Source organism: Mya arenaria, chromosome 11 (assembly GCF_026914265.1).
Source record: "Mya arenaria isolate MELC-2E11 chromosome 11, ASM2691426v1".
Lineage (NCBI taxonomy): Eukaryota > Metazoa > Mollusca > Bivalvia > Myida > Myidae > Mya > Mya arenaria.
The window spans coordinates 28259577-28273339 of record NC_069132.1 but is presented as its reverse complement, the minus strand read 5'-3'; the positions used below and the strand labels follow the sequence as shown (position 1 = coordinate 28273339).

The 13763-nt window shown below is 34.2% G+C and overlaps 1 protein-coding gene across 2 annotated transcripts; it reads right to left on the bottom strand.

Moving 5' to 3' along the window:
- Window positions 1-281: 281 nt before the first annotated feature.
- LOC128207424 (S1 RNA-binding domain-containing protein 1-like) lies at window positions 282-13731 on the bottom strand. Of its 2 annotated transcripts, XM_052910327.1 has the most exons (21): window positions 13679-13731; window positions 12796-12818; window positions 12175-12390; window positions 11714-11840; window positions 11438-11512; window positions 11092-11209; window positions 10366-10507; window positions 9103-9199; window positions 8517-8664; window positions 7290-7495; window positions 6832-6989; window positions 6219-6318; window positions 5667-5765; window positions 5159-5250; window positions 4893-4975; window positions 4503-4609; window positions 3932-4096; window positions 3437-3583; window positions 2749-2834; window positions 2174-2272; window positions 282-1669 (listed from the first exon to the last, which is right to left on the bottom strand). In XM_052910327.1, the coding sequence occupies exons 3-21, from the start codon at window positions 12374-12376 to the stop codon at window positions 1386-1388; spliced, it is 2535 nt and encodes an 844-aa protein (XP_052766287.1). In that variant the 5' UTR covers window positions 12377-12390; window positions 12796-12818; window positions 13679-13731; the 3' UTR covers window positions 282-1385. The 2 variants fall into 2 exon arrangements, with proteins under 2 accessions (XP_052766287.1, XP_052766286.1); XM_052910326.1 differs by lacking the exon at window positions 12796-12818 and having other exon boundaries at window positions 13679-13720.
- Between the last annotated feature and the right edge of the window lie 32 nt (window positions 13732-13763).

Below are 13763 nucleotides of genomic sequence, written 5' to 3'. Positions count from 1 at the left end.
TCAGCCCAATTGCCAATGAGGATTTGTTGGGAACTGTACAGTAGATGCTGAGATGACTTTGGTTTGAGCAACAAATGCTAGCCCAACATCGCTATCGATGTACGCTACCAATCAAATTTTGTTAGAATTTAGTGAGAAATATAGGAGATCTCTTTTGAGTTACTGAGCCTGGAGTAGATTTCTTATATGGAATAGCATTGGATTTAAAGCAGTAGCTTTGACCTGGACTAATAATATGAATAGACAAAGATTCAAACTAAAATTAACATTTTAAATTTTTATTCAACAGAAATTGTTAAATGCAAATTGAACTACAACGGGCCTATTTTAATAACATTGCACCTTTTAAGGACATTAATAACATTGAACAATTTGAAGTTTAACTGAACAAGAAAACTCCCAAACACAATCATACATTAATTTATACACATATTCACAAGAGTGCTATCAATAAAAGTCCTATACTGCTCAGGTACATTTTAATGAGAAGCCAAGACCTCGGGCCCAAATTTTCAAAACTTTTTAAGGTTAAATGGCTTTAAAAGCTTTTTTTAATAGGCCAAAATACATACTATATTTGATTTTGATAAATGAAACATGGTTAAATGTTATAATCATCAAGACAATTCCTATTTAAAGACTAAAATATTTTATATAAGTAAATATAACACAAATTATAAAAAAAATAAAAAAAAATAGTGAGATTAGCTTAAACCTGTTGTACGAGACTTAAGAAGTTTCGAGCAACTGGGGCCTGAGGTTTAAGACCAAGTGATCATATTAATTATTTCATACACATTCTTACCAAGTAAAACATGTTACATGAAAAGGCTCTTCAATGTTAAAATACAGCATGTATATGTTTCACATAGATTATCAACAAATATTTACATATAATGATATATACATGTATGTAACCCATATAATTGAATGTCACATGAAAAACCTAAACTTAACAATTTTAGTGAACACAACATGGTATCAAAGTAAATGAATATCACCAGAACAAATAAACCCAGACTGAATAAAGCAAAAAGAAAAAAAAATGAATGTTCTCATTACAAATATAAACAAAGAATGAAAATTCCGACTTCCACTAAGATACTACTACTAGTGACAGAATGTTCACATTACAAATATTAACAAAGAATGAAAATTCCGACTTCCACTAAGATACTACTACTAGTGACAGAATGTTCACATTACAAATATTAACAAAGAATGAAAATTCCGACTTCCACTAAGATACTACTACTAATGACTAATTCCGACTTCCACTAAGATACTACTACTAGTGACAGAATGTTCTCTAATCAGACAACTTTTTGTTGCTTTTTGGATTTTATTTAAAAATCAATATTTTTTTGGTCAGAGTATTTGAAATATTACAGAACTTTTACAAGTTTTAATCCAATATGCCCTTTTGAAAGATCAAGTTTTACAATGGTAGCTTGAATCATTTCTCCGATCTGAAGGCTGTGCCTTGACCTCTGTCCATACTTGTCTTTAACAAACATCTGGCTTGTGTGCACGAGGCCGCTATTCCCAACCCCGATATCCACGAAGGCCCCAAAGTGGGTCACATTACTAACTTTTCCAGACACTTGGTCGTTCATTTTCAGTTTGCTGATGTCTGTCTTGCTTTTCTTGAATAAAGGCTTGTCAAACTCTGGAAAATAATAGATATCAAAACTTTAAATGCACTGTCAAAATAATATTCTTTATTATATGATAATGAAATAGAATTTCATAAATCTATGTGGTGAGTGTCCACCATTGTTCTTGTAAAAGTAACCACAACCTCGACCTTTGGTTTAAAAAATAGGGGTCATATAAGGGCCATGACCAATTTGTATTCCAAGTTTGAAGACTCTACAGTAATTTGTCAAAAAGATATACACCGGAAACAAGTATAGGAAACAAGTGTAATACCACCCCTAATAGACCAAGTGTTTGCCATGATTTGCATGGAACACAGTCTTTAACATATCTTTGCAAGAAAAGCAATACAAGAAAAACTTGTGAAGTTACTTTATCCAGCAGGTAAAAAAGTGTATCTTGGTAGGTTATGTACAAAATCTACCTATTTACTGTAAAATCATTCCATCATAAGAAATTGAAACTTGAAATATCATTGATCAGTCAGGCAGAGGTGAAAATCAAGTCCACCCACCATCTCTGAGATCATATGTAAGGGGGCGTCGAAGGGCGTCTGCTATGAGGTTCACAGTGGGCTCCCCACACCCAAGCTGGCTGGATACGTCACTGACACCTGCAATAGAAAATGGGATCATTGTACAAGAAAAGTTACAATCTAACTTCACAATGACGAGCGTGGAGAAATATCAATCCTAAAAATTTCAAGCCATCCAAATATATTTTATATGGTAAGGGCTATTCCATTTAAATACATAACCCTTGGGAAAAGGCAACATAATATCATGCCTACCCCCTACAGAAGCAAATTTATATTTTGGGGGCCTAAATTAGTGAAAAAGACACCCACCCATATACTATTGAAATAATTTTTACCTTGGCTTCAATTTAAAAAAACAAACATTTAATACGTCAACTTGGAGCGTAGTAAACAACTTAACAGTGAACACCCATGTATAGCAAGGGCCATAACTTGGGCTCACTAATTGCTGAATTATGCTTCTTTTCGAGCTCCTGGCATTCACTTGCGGCACTCTTGTTTTTAATGAATAAAGTGTTGCTTTTGGGAAATGTATGATATAGTATACTAACTGTGTTGTGACAGGTACTGGTTGACTCTGTTAATAAAGTCTTTCTGTCCTATGTCATCCAATGTTACCGAAGCAAGCTCCACAAATCTACAAGTGGAAAACATACTTAAATTTTTAAATGTGAACAAAACATATATTATATTTGAAAGACATTAAATGTCATGACTTACAAAAGTGTTACTGTCACACACACTTCACTCAATCCCATATTTGTGAATGATCTATGGAAAAAGGATATATAATGCAGACAGAGAATACACATAATTTGTCAAAAACATGGTAATGTCATACTGAATCTAAATTTCATACTGAATCTTCTTGTAACATTAAGTAATGTTAATACATGTACATGTTGAAGTAAAGTCTGTTCTGGGACCATTCATAATGCATCTAAGTAATAACACTTCTAGGAAAACAATCCTAGTTTATGTCATTGGTTATTTTAATTCCCCTCTTCTTTTCATCACACTTGAATTTATTTTATACCATTTCCTTGTATCTATTAATTTTTGTCATACAAACATTGTTAGTTTTTATTCATATTCAGCTTTTATTTAAAAAAAGAAGAAGACAAGTTTAAGTTAAAAATTCTACCAAACTTGCTTTATGGATTCTGTTTAAGATCATCTTTTAATCCCACACATATTCCACTACTTGAAATTTCACTATGATCTACTACACCCTCTTACTTGTGTGCGAGATGGTATGACTCAGGATGGATCCAAGTCATGTCTAATGGGTTTGGTTGTATCTCCACACTCGCCTTTCTCTTGCCTTTTGTCTTCTTCCCCCTCTTTTCCTCAGCATCTGAGTTTTTAGTTGTTCCTCTGTAGACTCTAAAAAATGATGATAATACCTCTTTTAAAGATGAATAAAAACTTCAGATTAATGTTTATTTCATGTCATCATTCAATCCACATGATGCACCAATCAATGTTTTGCCTAAATGGAAATGTTTCTAATATACATTCGCTAGGTCATTAAAACTAGCTGATATGTTTTCTTTATCATACCTAGTTTAGCTAAGAATTTAATTCAAATACCTGTTTTGGGGAAATGTGCCAAGTTTATTTCCAACATAGCAGCGAATACTTTATTTGAGATCGTACAAGGCTTTTGTTAAAGTGTTGAGGACATTTAATGAATGTCTCAGTTTGATTATAAAATCAATCTGAAATACTTACTCAGGATTCAGTGTGTGAATTCTGACAAAGCCAGCTGCCTGTTCATAGGTCTTAGCCCCAAGCCCTTTCACTGACATAAGCTGCTCACGACAGATGAACGGACCAAACTTCTCCCGCCATTCCAGGACTTTCTTGGCCCTCGCAGCTGACAAGCCAGATACTCGACTGAAAGAACGATTAAACCAATTAAGCAAAAGAGTTATTTTTACTCATATGTTATTGTTTTCTTAACACTATGAATGTTGCTTTCAAAACTTAAAATAAATAAAAACAAAAATGCACTGCAGAGGCCCATTTGTGATCATTTTCAAAGCCAGAAACTAACTTTGATGGCTGTACTAAGATCTTAAAGAGGAATTTTGACAACAAAACGTCACCTTTATTTTAAGATTCAAACCTGTAGCGAAACTTGCTGTGCATGTTTCCATTGATGCTCAGCCACAATGATGTGACTCAAATGATTGAGTCAAATGATACCTTATGACAGACAGTCAAGATTTCACAGTTGCTAGTCATGAAAGAAAACAGCTAATCAAGTAAACTTTTGTTTTAACTAAGAGAAGTTCCACACCTGAGAAGACATTCACTGCATGTGTTGAGGTCGACACCCACAAAGCTGACACACTCCTCCACAGTTGAGTCGAGGGAGACTTTTAGCTGGTTCTGGGGCATGTCATGCTGGGGGAGAACAAAAGGAGCCTCTGTATTCACTTATGATGTATAAAGGGTGAATAGTGTTGCAGTTTATTTCACTGAGTGAGCACTGTAATATTTTTTTCTACATGTGCCAATACAACCATGTTCTAAAAATGGCTTGAAATTAATAACACAAAAAGCTGTTTCAAAACCATGTCATTTTTCCTTCAAAATAATGTTGTTTGTGAGAGTTGGTAAAGTATCTTAACATTTGAATCCTTTGACACAATTTAAATCATGCCATTCAGTAAGTTTTAATACACACCTGATATTGGCCTACTCCGATGTGTTTGGGGTCAACTTTCACCAACTCTGCCAGGGGATCCTGAAGTCTTCGGCCAATGGACACTGAAAGAACACATTCCTTTGTACACATGGAGTACTAAAATTGATGTGTTCAGGTTTGAAAACTGTATTCATTCCCAAATATATTGTTTAAATAACATTAAATCTTGTCCACTTTTTTATATCTCTTTTAAATTATTACTTATTTACTAATCATCAATGTTGTATTTCAAATTAAGATCTCACCAGCCCCTCTGAGAGAGGGGTCCAACTCTGGCATCTCCTTCTGGGCAATGTCCGATACACTATAGATAGAGGCCCCACTTTCACTCACGATGCTTAAATAGATTTGTAAGATGATTTGTTAAATAAACAACATCCAACACTTTGCCCAAAACAGGGATTCAAATCCACAAATACTAGCAGCTCCACTTTTACACACCATGCTATGAATTTTGTTTGGTACATAATTTAGGTTGATCGGAGTGCTTGCAATACAAGTGAACATACTGTTTATCTAAGGATTTTTGGCTTCAAAAATACCAATCTTGAAAGAGGAAATATAAAACCCATTGCTATAAATTCCATATCCTTTCTTTATATTCTGGTGCCTTTTATAGCAGCATGTCAGCAAAGTTATGCGATGAAAACAGCACAATATACCCCGGTACTACCAAAGTCTACACATCCATAATATAAAGGCACATAAACAGGTTCTCCATATTTTTTTCAAATGTGTTTCTGACATACTTACCAGTATTTCAGATCTGGGAAAAGTTTCTTGATCATATCTGACACAAATGTCTCCGTCTCCCTGCATGCCACTCCATTACCAATAGCAACCACAGATACCCTGGAAACAGAATAACAACAAATAGTGTTGTACATGTACAGTCAACTCAAAATAATGTTTACTTACACTTACCAAATCAGTTTTCATTAGGAGAAGCTTAAGATCAATCACAACATTAACAAAATTATTGTTACCATCTTATTTTCAAGCATACCGATTTATCATGCATTTCATATCATCTCCGATTAAATTTACTTGTTATAGTAAACATGGATGACTGTATGTTTTAAAAGTAAATGTTTTAATTAATCATTTGTAAAATATGTTACAAAAGGATTCATAAGCAGCCCATTAAGGCATTATTAATGCTCTGTTTCTTGTAATGACATTTTATGTATGGAATTAACATGTTTATGGTTGTACATGTATAATGTTCATGACTGAATTTACACTCTTCATTAAGCATGCAAATCAGAAACTAAAATATATCTTACTTGTGATTAACTATCTTACTTGTGATTGACTATCATGTTTTCTAGCTTATTTCTATCCTTTGATAGAACTGTGTTTACTTTGCTGAATGGGAAGACTTTATCTGTGGCTAACACCTGACCTAAAACCAAAAACACAATAAATAAATTCAAACAAACCATCAGTGGCCATGGCCAAGCGGTTAGGCTATTAGACCATGGATCAGAGGATCCAAGGTTCGATCCCCTTTCTTACCTTTACAGCATCAAGAAGCATGGCATTTCCAGAGTGGTGGAATTTGCTATCCATAGGAGTAATACAGTATTGACAATGAGAACATTTGTACCAAGTTTCATTGTAATATTTTTTGTAAAATTCATTTCCATGCTTAAACATTTAACATTTACAGATGTATGCATCAGCTTGAACATATTTGAGAAGCAATGTATCATTGACAAAATAGAGCAGCACAATGAACACTAACACTCTCTTGTTTTTTTCTTTATCAGTTAAAAAAGGGGCCAACACTCAATAATTATTGTTTCCAGATTCAGGCAATTTTTAGCTTTACAAAAAAATGCTATGGCAAATCAATCCTCAGCTATTTCTTAGAAGATCAGACAAGCTTATTAAATGAGTATGTAATATTCCGTACCAGTTTGTGAGATGACTGCTACTTTACAGCCCTGTGAGAAGCCGGGATCAATGGCAAGGATGGCGTGGCCCTTCAGTGGGGATTGAAGTAACAAGTTCTTCAGATTCTTGGCAAACACTTCTATGGAGGATTTTTCAGCTTGCTTTGTCAGGTTAGATCTAGAATTAGAATTAATTAAAAGTAGAATTTTATCATCCTCTTTGAATTATTCAACTACATATACATGCATGTATAATCTGGTGAATGACTGATAAACAATTAGTTCAGAATATTAAAGGTATAAAATTAATTCTATTAATTCCAATTTTGACAGTAATAGGCCTGATAAATTAGAAAAAAGTCAGGAAGGAGCAAAACATAACAACTATCCCTTCAATATTGCTTCTAACATAAACAGTTGTTGTACCGGACCTTTAATCAAACATTAAACAACACTACATGACCACCTTTCACAGTACCTGACATTTCTTTGTATTTGAGGCAGTATAAGACGGTTGTAGGCATCATCTATTGCTTCAGACAGTATGACACGACTGTCATTGTTCACGTTTCCATGCAGCATTCGTTGACAGCATGTGGAGATTATCTGCTGTTCGAGAAACTTCGGAACTTCCAACTTCACTGCAAGAATCTTGTGTGTTTCTCCTCGATTAATGGCTAAAATCTGCAAACAAATGTGTTACAATGGGCTGATTGTTCACAACTTTGATAAAGTGAGCAACCTGATTAATTACATTGTTGTTAACTTTTAATCATCAAATTGTTGATTATGTGCTCGTATAACTTATATTTTGATAAAACAAGCACTGAAACAGTTGTCTGAAAGCTTGTTACAAATACTGCAGATCACAAGTGCATCTATCAAACTTTCAGAGCAGTAAAGATTTGAAAGTAAACAATGATAACATTTTCAATGTTTTATGCTTAAACAAAGTTCTGAACAATTACCCCTGCATGTTTCTTGCTGTCTTCCTGTATGTTACAACTTGAAATATGGAGGAACGGAAGAAAATCATAAATTTTAGTTTACTGTGAATCAGGGCGTTTCCAGTAAAACATATGAAGCACGAGGGAAAGGCAATTATTTATTTAAACAGTATATGGGTGGGTGTCTTTTTTGCTAACTTGGGACTGCAAAAGGGTTAATTTGCTTCTGTAGGGGCTGGTATATTTTAAAAGTGCCTTCCTCTTGGGGGTTACATATTTAAATAGAATAGCCCTCAGTAATTCTTGTTATGTTTTTATCACCACCCATCTAGTCAAGGTAAAACAGGACATCCAGGCAAAAGCAGTTAAATTACAAACAAAAGACAAAGCCTGCAACCTTACAAGTATGATCAGTTTCCAAACACCCACATGCCCTAGCAACAGGCACTTTACAAACTGGGGATCAAATCATAAAAGTTGAAACAGAAACCTCCCATTATGGTCACTTTTTGCTTTTGATGCAATTTCTTAATCCCTTCTTTGCTTATTGTAGCGGGGTTATTTTATTTTCATTGCTAGGTCAACTGCTCATAAACACTATCATGAACAAATCCATACATGTACTTTATTATGTTAACCAGGTCAACCAATGATAAAAACTATCCATTAAACCTCGACCCTTTTCTCTCTTTCAACACATTTACAAAATAAATGTTTTCCATTCAAACCAAACTTTCCACCAGAATAATAGAACTCACCTGATGAGGTTGAACATTCTTGGCAGCCTTCTGAAAGTTAAAGTAGAGCTCATATTTGTGTGTGGGCTCAGGTTTTGTGCCGGGCTTGGGGTCTGGTCTCTTTCCCTTGTTTTCACAGCTGTAGATCCAGACTTGGCCATCCAGGCCTCTAAGAAGACAAAACATTTATTCATATGCAAGGAAAATTTGTTGTATTTTTTTTGTTCATGTAAAGAAGTTATTGTATTTTGCAATTATTAACTGCTATTGCCTGATTAATGTTTCTATTTAATCAGTGTAAGATTTCACAAGCATCATTGTATCTACTAGTTGTTTTATAGAAAGATAAGGTTTAATGAAATAACACAATTTACACATAGTCCAGTGACAACAGGTTATACATTGAAGGTTAATGAAAATTAGATGCCATCAGAATTGTTGTTTTCACAGTTTTGTCGTAAAATCTGGTGATTTCCAATCTATGCCACCCATATGTAGTTCATCATACATCTGTGTTTCTGCTGAATGTATGACAACTGCATAAAATGATCAATATTAAATAAAGCAACAACCAGAAGTCCATTTTCAACCCAAGTAAGTAACATACACATTTCTGACTGTCTCCATAACCTTTGGGTCTTTGTGAACAATGTCCGCTATAATGTGTTTCACTCCCTCCAGGATTTCTTTCTGATCTTGCAAACCTGCAAACATTAGTCCAACAAAATTTCAATTATCATAGGAAAAGTTTCACAATTTCTCAATCTTATGGAAAAAAATACACAGATACTTACAAGATCACTGCAGAGCAAACTGAAAATGCTTGTCTGTTGTTTTTTTTAATTCAACCATGGGACCCAACTTGACAATAATTACAGCCATATTTATGAGCCTTACTGTACATGTATTCTCTGGCAGCATGTGTTCAATGTTTTAGTTGAATATCTTAAAAAGTCAAGGTTAAAGATTTTTTAAATGACCCTGACAGCAACAACACCAAGGCTGTCACAGGACCACAAAGTAGAAAAAACAAGAGCTGTCACAGTATGTGACGAATGCCCCCGAATGTGACATTGACCTATGAACAAGGTTAGTACATGAAAAGTTAAAGATCAAACACTGACCTTTGATGTATGCATGTGGATCTTGCATATGACACACAATCTTTATATGCCAAACACATGTCCCAAGTTTTTGTTGTAAATCTGTCATATACATGACAAAATTACAGCCCGGTCATGACATCTATATATGCATATATGCAGCATTTCATAATAATATGAAGTAAGGAATGCTTATGAGGTAGTGACAAAGGTCTTGCACGCAACACATCGTCTTGGTATGTCGAATACATGTGGCAAGTCATTTTAAAATCTGTCCATACAAGAGAAAGTTACAGCCCTGACAAGACAACCTATACTCTATGTCTTTATATGCAGCATTCCATTGTGAATAGACACCTAAGTGTGACCTTGACCTTAGAGGTAGGGACATGGAACATTTTAAAATCTGTTCATACAAGAGAAAGTTACAGCCCGAACAGGAATTATTGAGGAGAACACACGTACGGACGGTGCGATTTTAATATGCCCACCTTTGGGGGCATAAAAACAGACAGGGTAAAATAAAAGTTGAAAGTTTTTTGCTTAAGATACCTCAACAAAATAAACAATTTTTTAATTTAAACTCATCTAAAGAAAAAATCGGTATTCACACAATTTGTAACAAAAACAACAGCTGTTAGTTTCGGCATAAATTATGAAATTTAAACATACATTTACATGCACATGAATGACTATATGGAACTGCATGGACATAATATGAGGGATGCAAAAGCATTAGCTAAAAAACTTCAAAACTCATATCTCACCTTTAGTGTCTTTTTTTATGAAAGCATCAGCCTCAGTCTTCCATCCCCTTCCACTGATGTACTTCAAGGCCAGGGGTTGGAGGCCCAGAGCTCTCGCCCTCTCTGCAAGTGTTCCTTTATTCCCTGGCTTGAATGGGGCATACTGTAAAGAAATCAATCCAGATAATACACATTTCATATTTCTCACTGTGTTTAAATCAAATTATGTAGTGGTACACATATAGAGACATTGTAAAGGCTATTCCAGTTAAGCATACATGTACATCCCACCTGAGTAAAGCACTTTTAAATTGTAAGTTTTCTTCCAATATTGTTATAAAAAACAAAAACAGGGGCCTCTCTAAAAGATAACTTTATTTTGCCTTCCTGGGAAGGGTTGTATGTCTAAATGGAATAACCCTAGCCAGTACATGTATCAATTTCTATTAACTGAATGGCCAATTGTGAATGTTCAAATCAACTGACTTGTACTCTTGAATTCTATACAAGTTTTCAATGATATTTTTGTTTGATTCTCATACCATTCTCAATTGACTTTCTAGGAGGTTGTAGTAGGGATTTACGCATAAGAGTAGACAGTGAAATAATCATCAGCCTTTGCTGTAGAAACAAGTAATTAAATACTCTATCAATCAATTAAATCAAGCAATACTTATAGCTTTAAAACTCTAATATATGATTCCATAAAGAAGGCCAGATTTATTATGGGTATCAGGATTTTCTCACCAGAGTTTCAACTTCCTGAAGTGTCTGTGAGTTACTCAATGCTGTCTCAAGGTCTTTTGTTAGCTTCCCCTTTTCTTCTATAGATTGCTTCACAGACTTCACCTTGTTCTCAACTGCCCTGTTCAATACATACTGTCTTTTAAGTCTCATGAAACTCATCTAAACTCTACCTCCAAGGTCAAGGTATATTATTAACAATTTACTACCATTTATAAAAGCAAAGGCTTACATGTATGACCACTTCAAACTTTAAGATACAAACCGGCATTTATTATCATATTTGTTCATACATGTATTTGCATTTTTAAGACTGGTAAGTGAAAGCTAACACATGTTTCCACAATACCTGAGATCTTCCAGCAGTGTTAACGTATCCCGCAGCTTGTTTGCCTCCATTCCTCCTGTTTGCTCCTTCCGATATCTGGAAAAGTGACAAACAACTAGGGCAGGGCTTATTTCTCAAACAATCATAGGCTGTTATAGCTGGTAAACTAATTAAAAATGAACTGAGAAATTAAACACTGTGCCGCATTCTAAGCAGTTTTGTGGAAAGCAAATAAACACTAAATAAGAATGCAGTGGCTTATCACACAAAAGCAAGAAAACATTGAATCACAAGTACCTGGCAATAAAAGGAATTGTGCATCCCTCGTCCAACAGTTTGACTACATTGGTGGTAGCCCACACTGGAACATCAAGCCTGTTGCTAATCACAGACTCCTCATTCCAAGACACTGAGAAACCTTCAGCTGGGTAGGAAAATATACATTACAGATTCTGAAACATTGGTAGGATAACTGACGACTAATAGAGGCATAAATCTCCATACTTGAATCATGCACATTTGTTTGAATGCTTAAACTTATTCACGACAAAATATTGGCTTTCATGAAATTTAAGGAATTTGGTAGGGTTAAAAGGCCATTTTTTTCTTAAGATTTCATTGGTGTTTAACACTATTGTTTCCTGCTGTTTCTTCCATACATGATTGAACACAAATTCACCATGCAGTGATGCACTATGTTAAGCTACTTGACAAATCAACAAATAATAGATTGATAAATTTAAAGAATACATACATACTTTTCACTTTGGATTTTAAGGGAGCTTTTCGACCCTTAATGTCAAGGCTTTCTTGCTCCGATACATGCGGCATTCCTCCATCCTCTTTCTTTATTTCTGTCTTCAACTTTTTGGAAGGTACAGGACTTTCATCATCATCTTGTTCTTTTTTCACAGACCTCTTCCTGCTCACTGGTTTCTTCTTAACACTTTTGCCTTCCATAAAGATGGAAATATCTACATGAAAGTTGGAAAAAAGACAAAATTCAAATGAAAGCTTTCAAACCCTTACTTGAAGTGGTTTGCAGATTTTACCCAGTCAGAAAATAGCTAATTCCTCAACCTGAGTTGAAAGCAAGGTCTTATTCATGGCTTATTTAGACAAATTGGTAAGTGTCCATTAGGAACAGACTGGTCTTTTGAAAAAAATATGATTAATCAAACTTTTTTACATTTATGTTTGATCATCATTTTAGGATACAAACTAAAATGAAAACCAGTTGAAATATTGAAAGAAAAAATATGCAGGTTGTTTTCAGTGGTTATTTCCTTGTTCTTATGGCTGACATCTAATTTAGCAGTCAAAATATACACAGCATAGTCAAACACAATGTTTTGCATTTGCATTTTGAAAGGTATTACCATGGAATGTCCAAGATTGGTTCCTGAAATGTCATAGAATTGAAATATCAAACAAAACAAAAAAGCAATGTGTGTGTGAAGGTCACATGCGTCTCAAGGGCTGAACTTGATTGTCATGGCTCCAATATATGTACCAGTAGTCTAACTCTTGTGTCCTTAGAAATTAGCCATTGTGTCTTATTTGTGCCATTCATACAACTTGTGCCATGGATAAATTAAAATTCCATAGGAATTGACCTAAGCTCATCCTTTCTATTATAGGAATGGGATATATTGTTGAGATGGAATCTGATTTAATTGCTTAGATAAAGGTTCTAATAATTACGACCACCAAAGTTCCATTTAGTAATAAAATGGTTAAAAATTATATATATAAAACATCAATATATTTGTTTCATACATGTATTTTAATACCAATGCAATCCATCTGTCTATTAAGCATTTGATCTGAATTCCATAATATATAAAATATCCTTTTTATATCTCTTTTAAGCTGTTAAAAGAGATATACGCTGTTATTAAGTTGTTGTTATTAAACAATATACTGTATAAATAAATTAATCATAATCACTTATTATACATTATGTTAAAAAATAGTCAGTTAAAATGATTAGTGAGCTTATGTTTATTGTATCTTGCATTTGAGACATGAAATAAATCTTATCTTATAACCAAAATGTAACAGAAAATGAGGGATCTACAATAGTCAATGCTACAGTACAGTTAAATGCTTTTTGCTCTGTAATATTTAGTCGTATGTAGCCTTTGAATAAACATGGTAATAGGGAAATGTATCGCCAGAGAAAATGTGAATACTACGTTTAATGCGATATAATTTCGTTATATTATGAGATTACTGAATGTCAATCACAACATTTCTTACAAAATAACTTTTTAACCGCGATCTTCTGACACAACAGTTTATTGGCAGCACACAACGTTTTAATCAAGAGGACAGGCTCAAATGT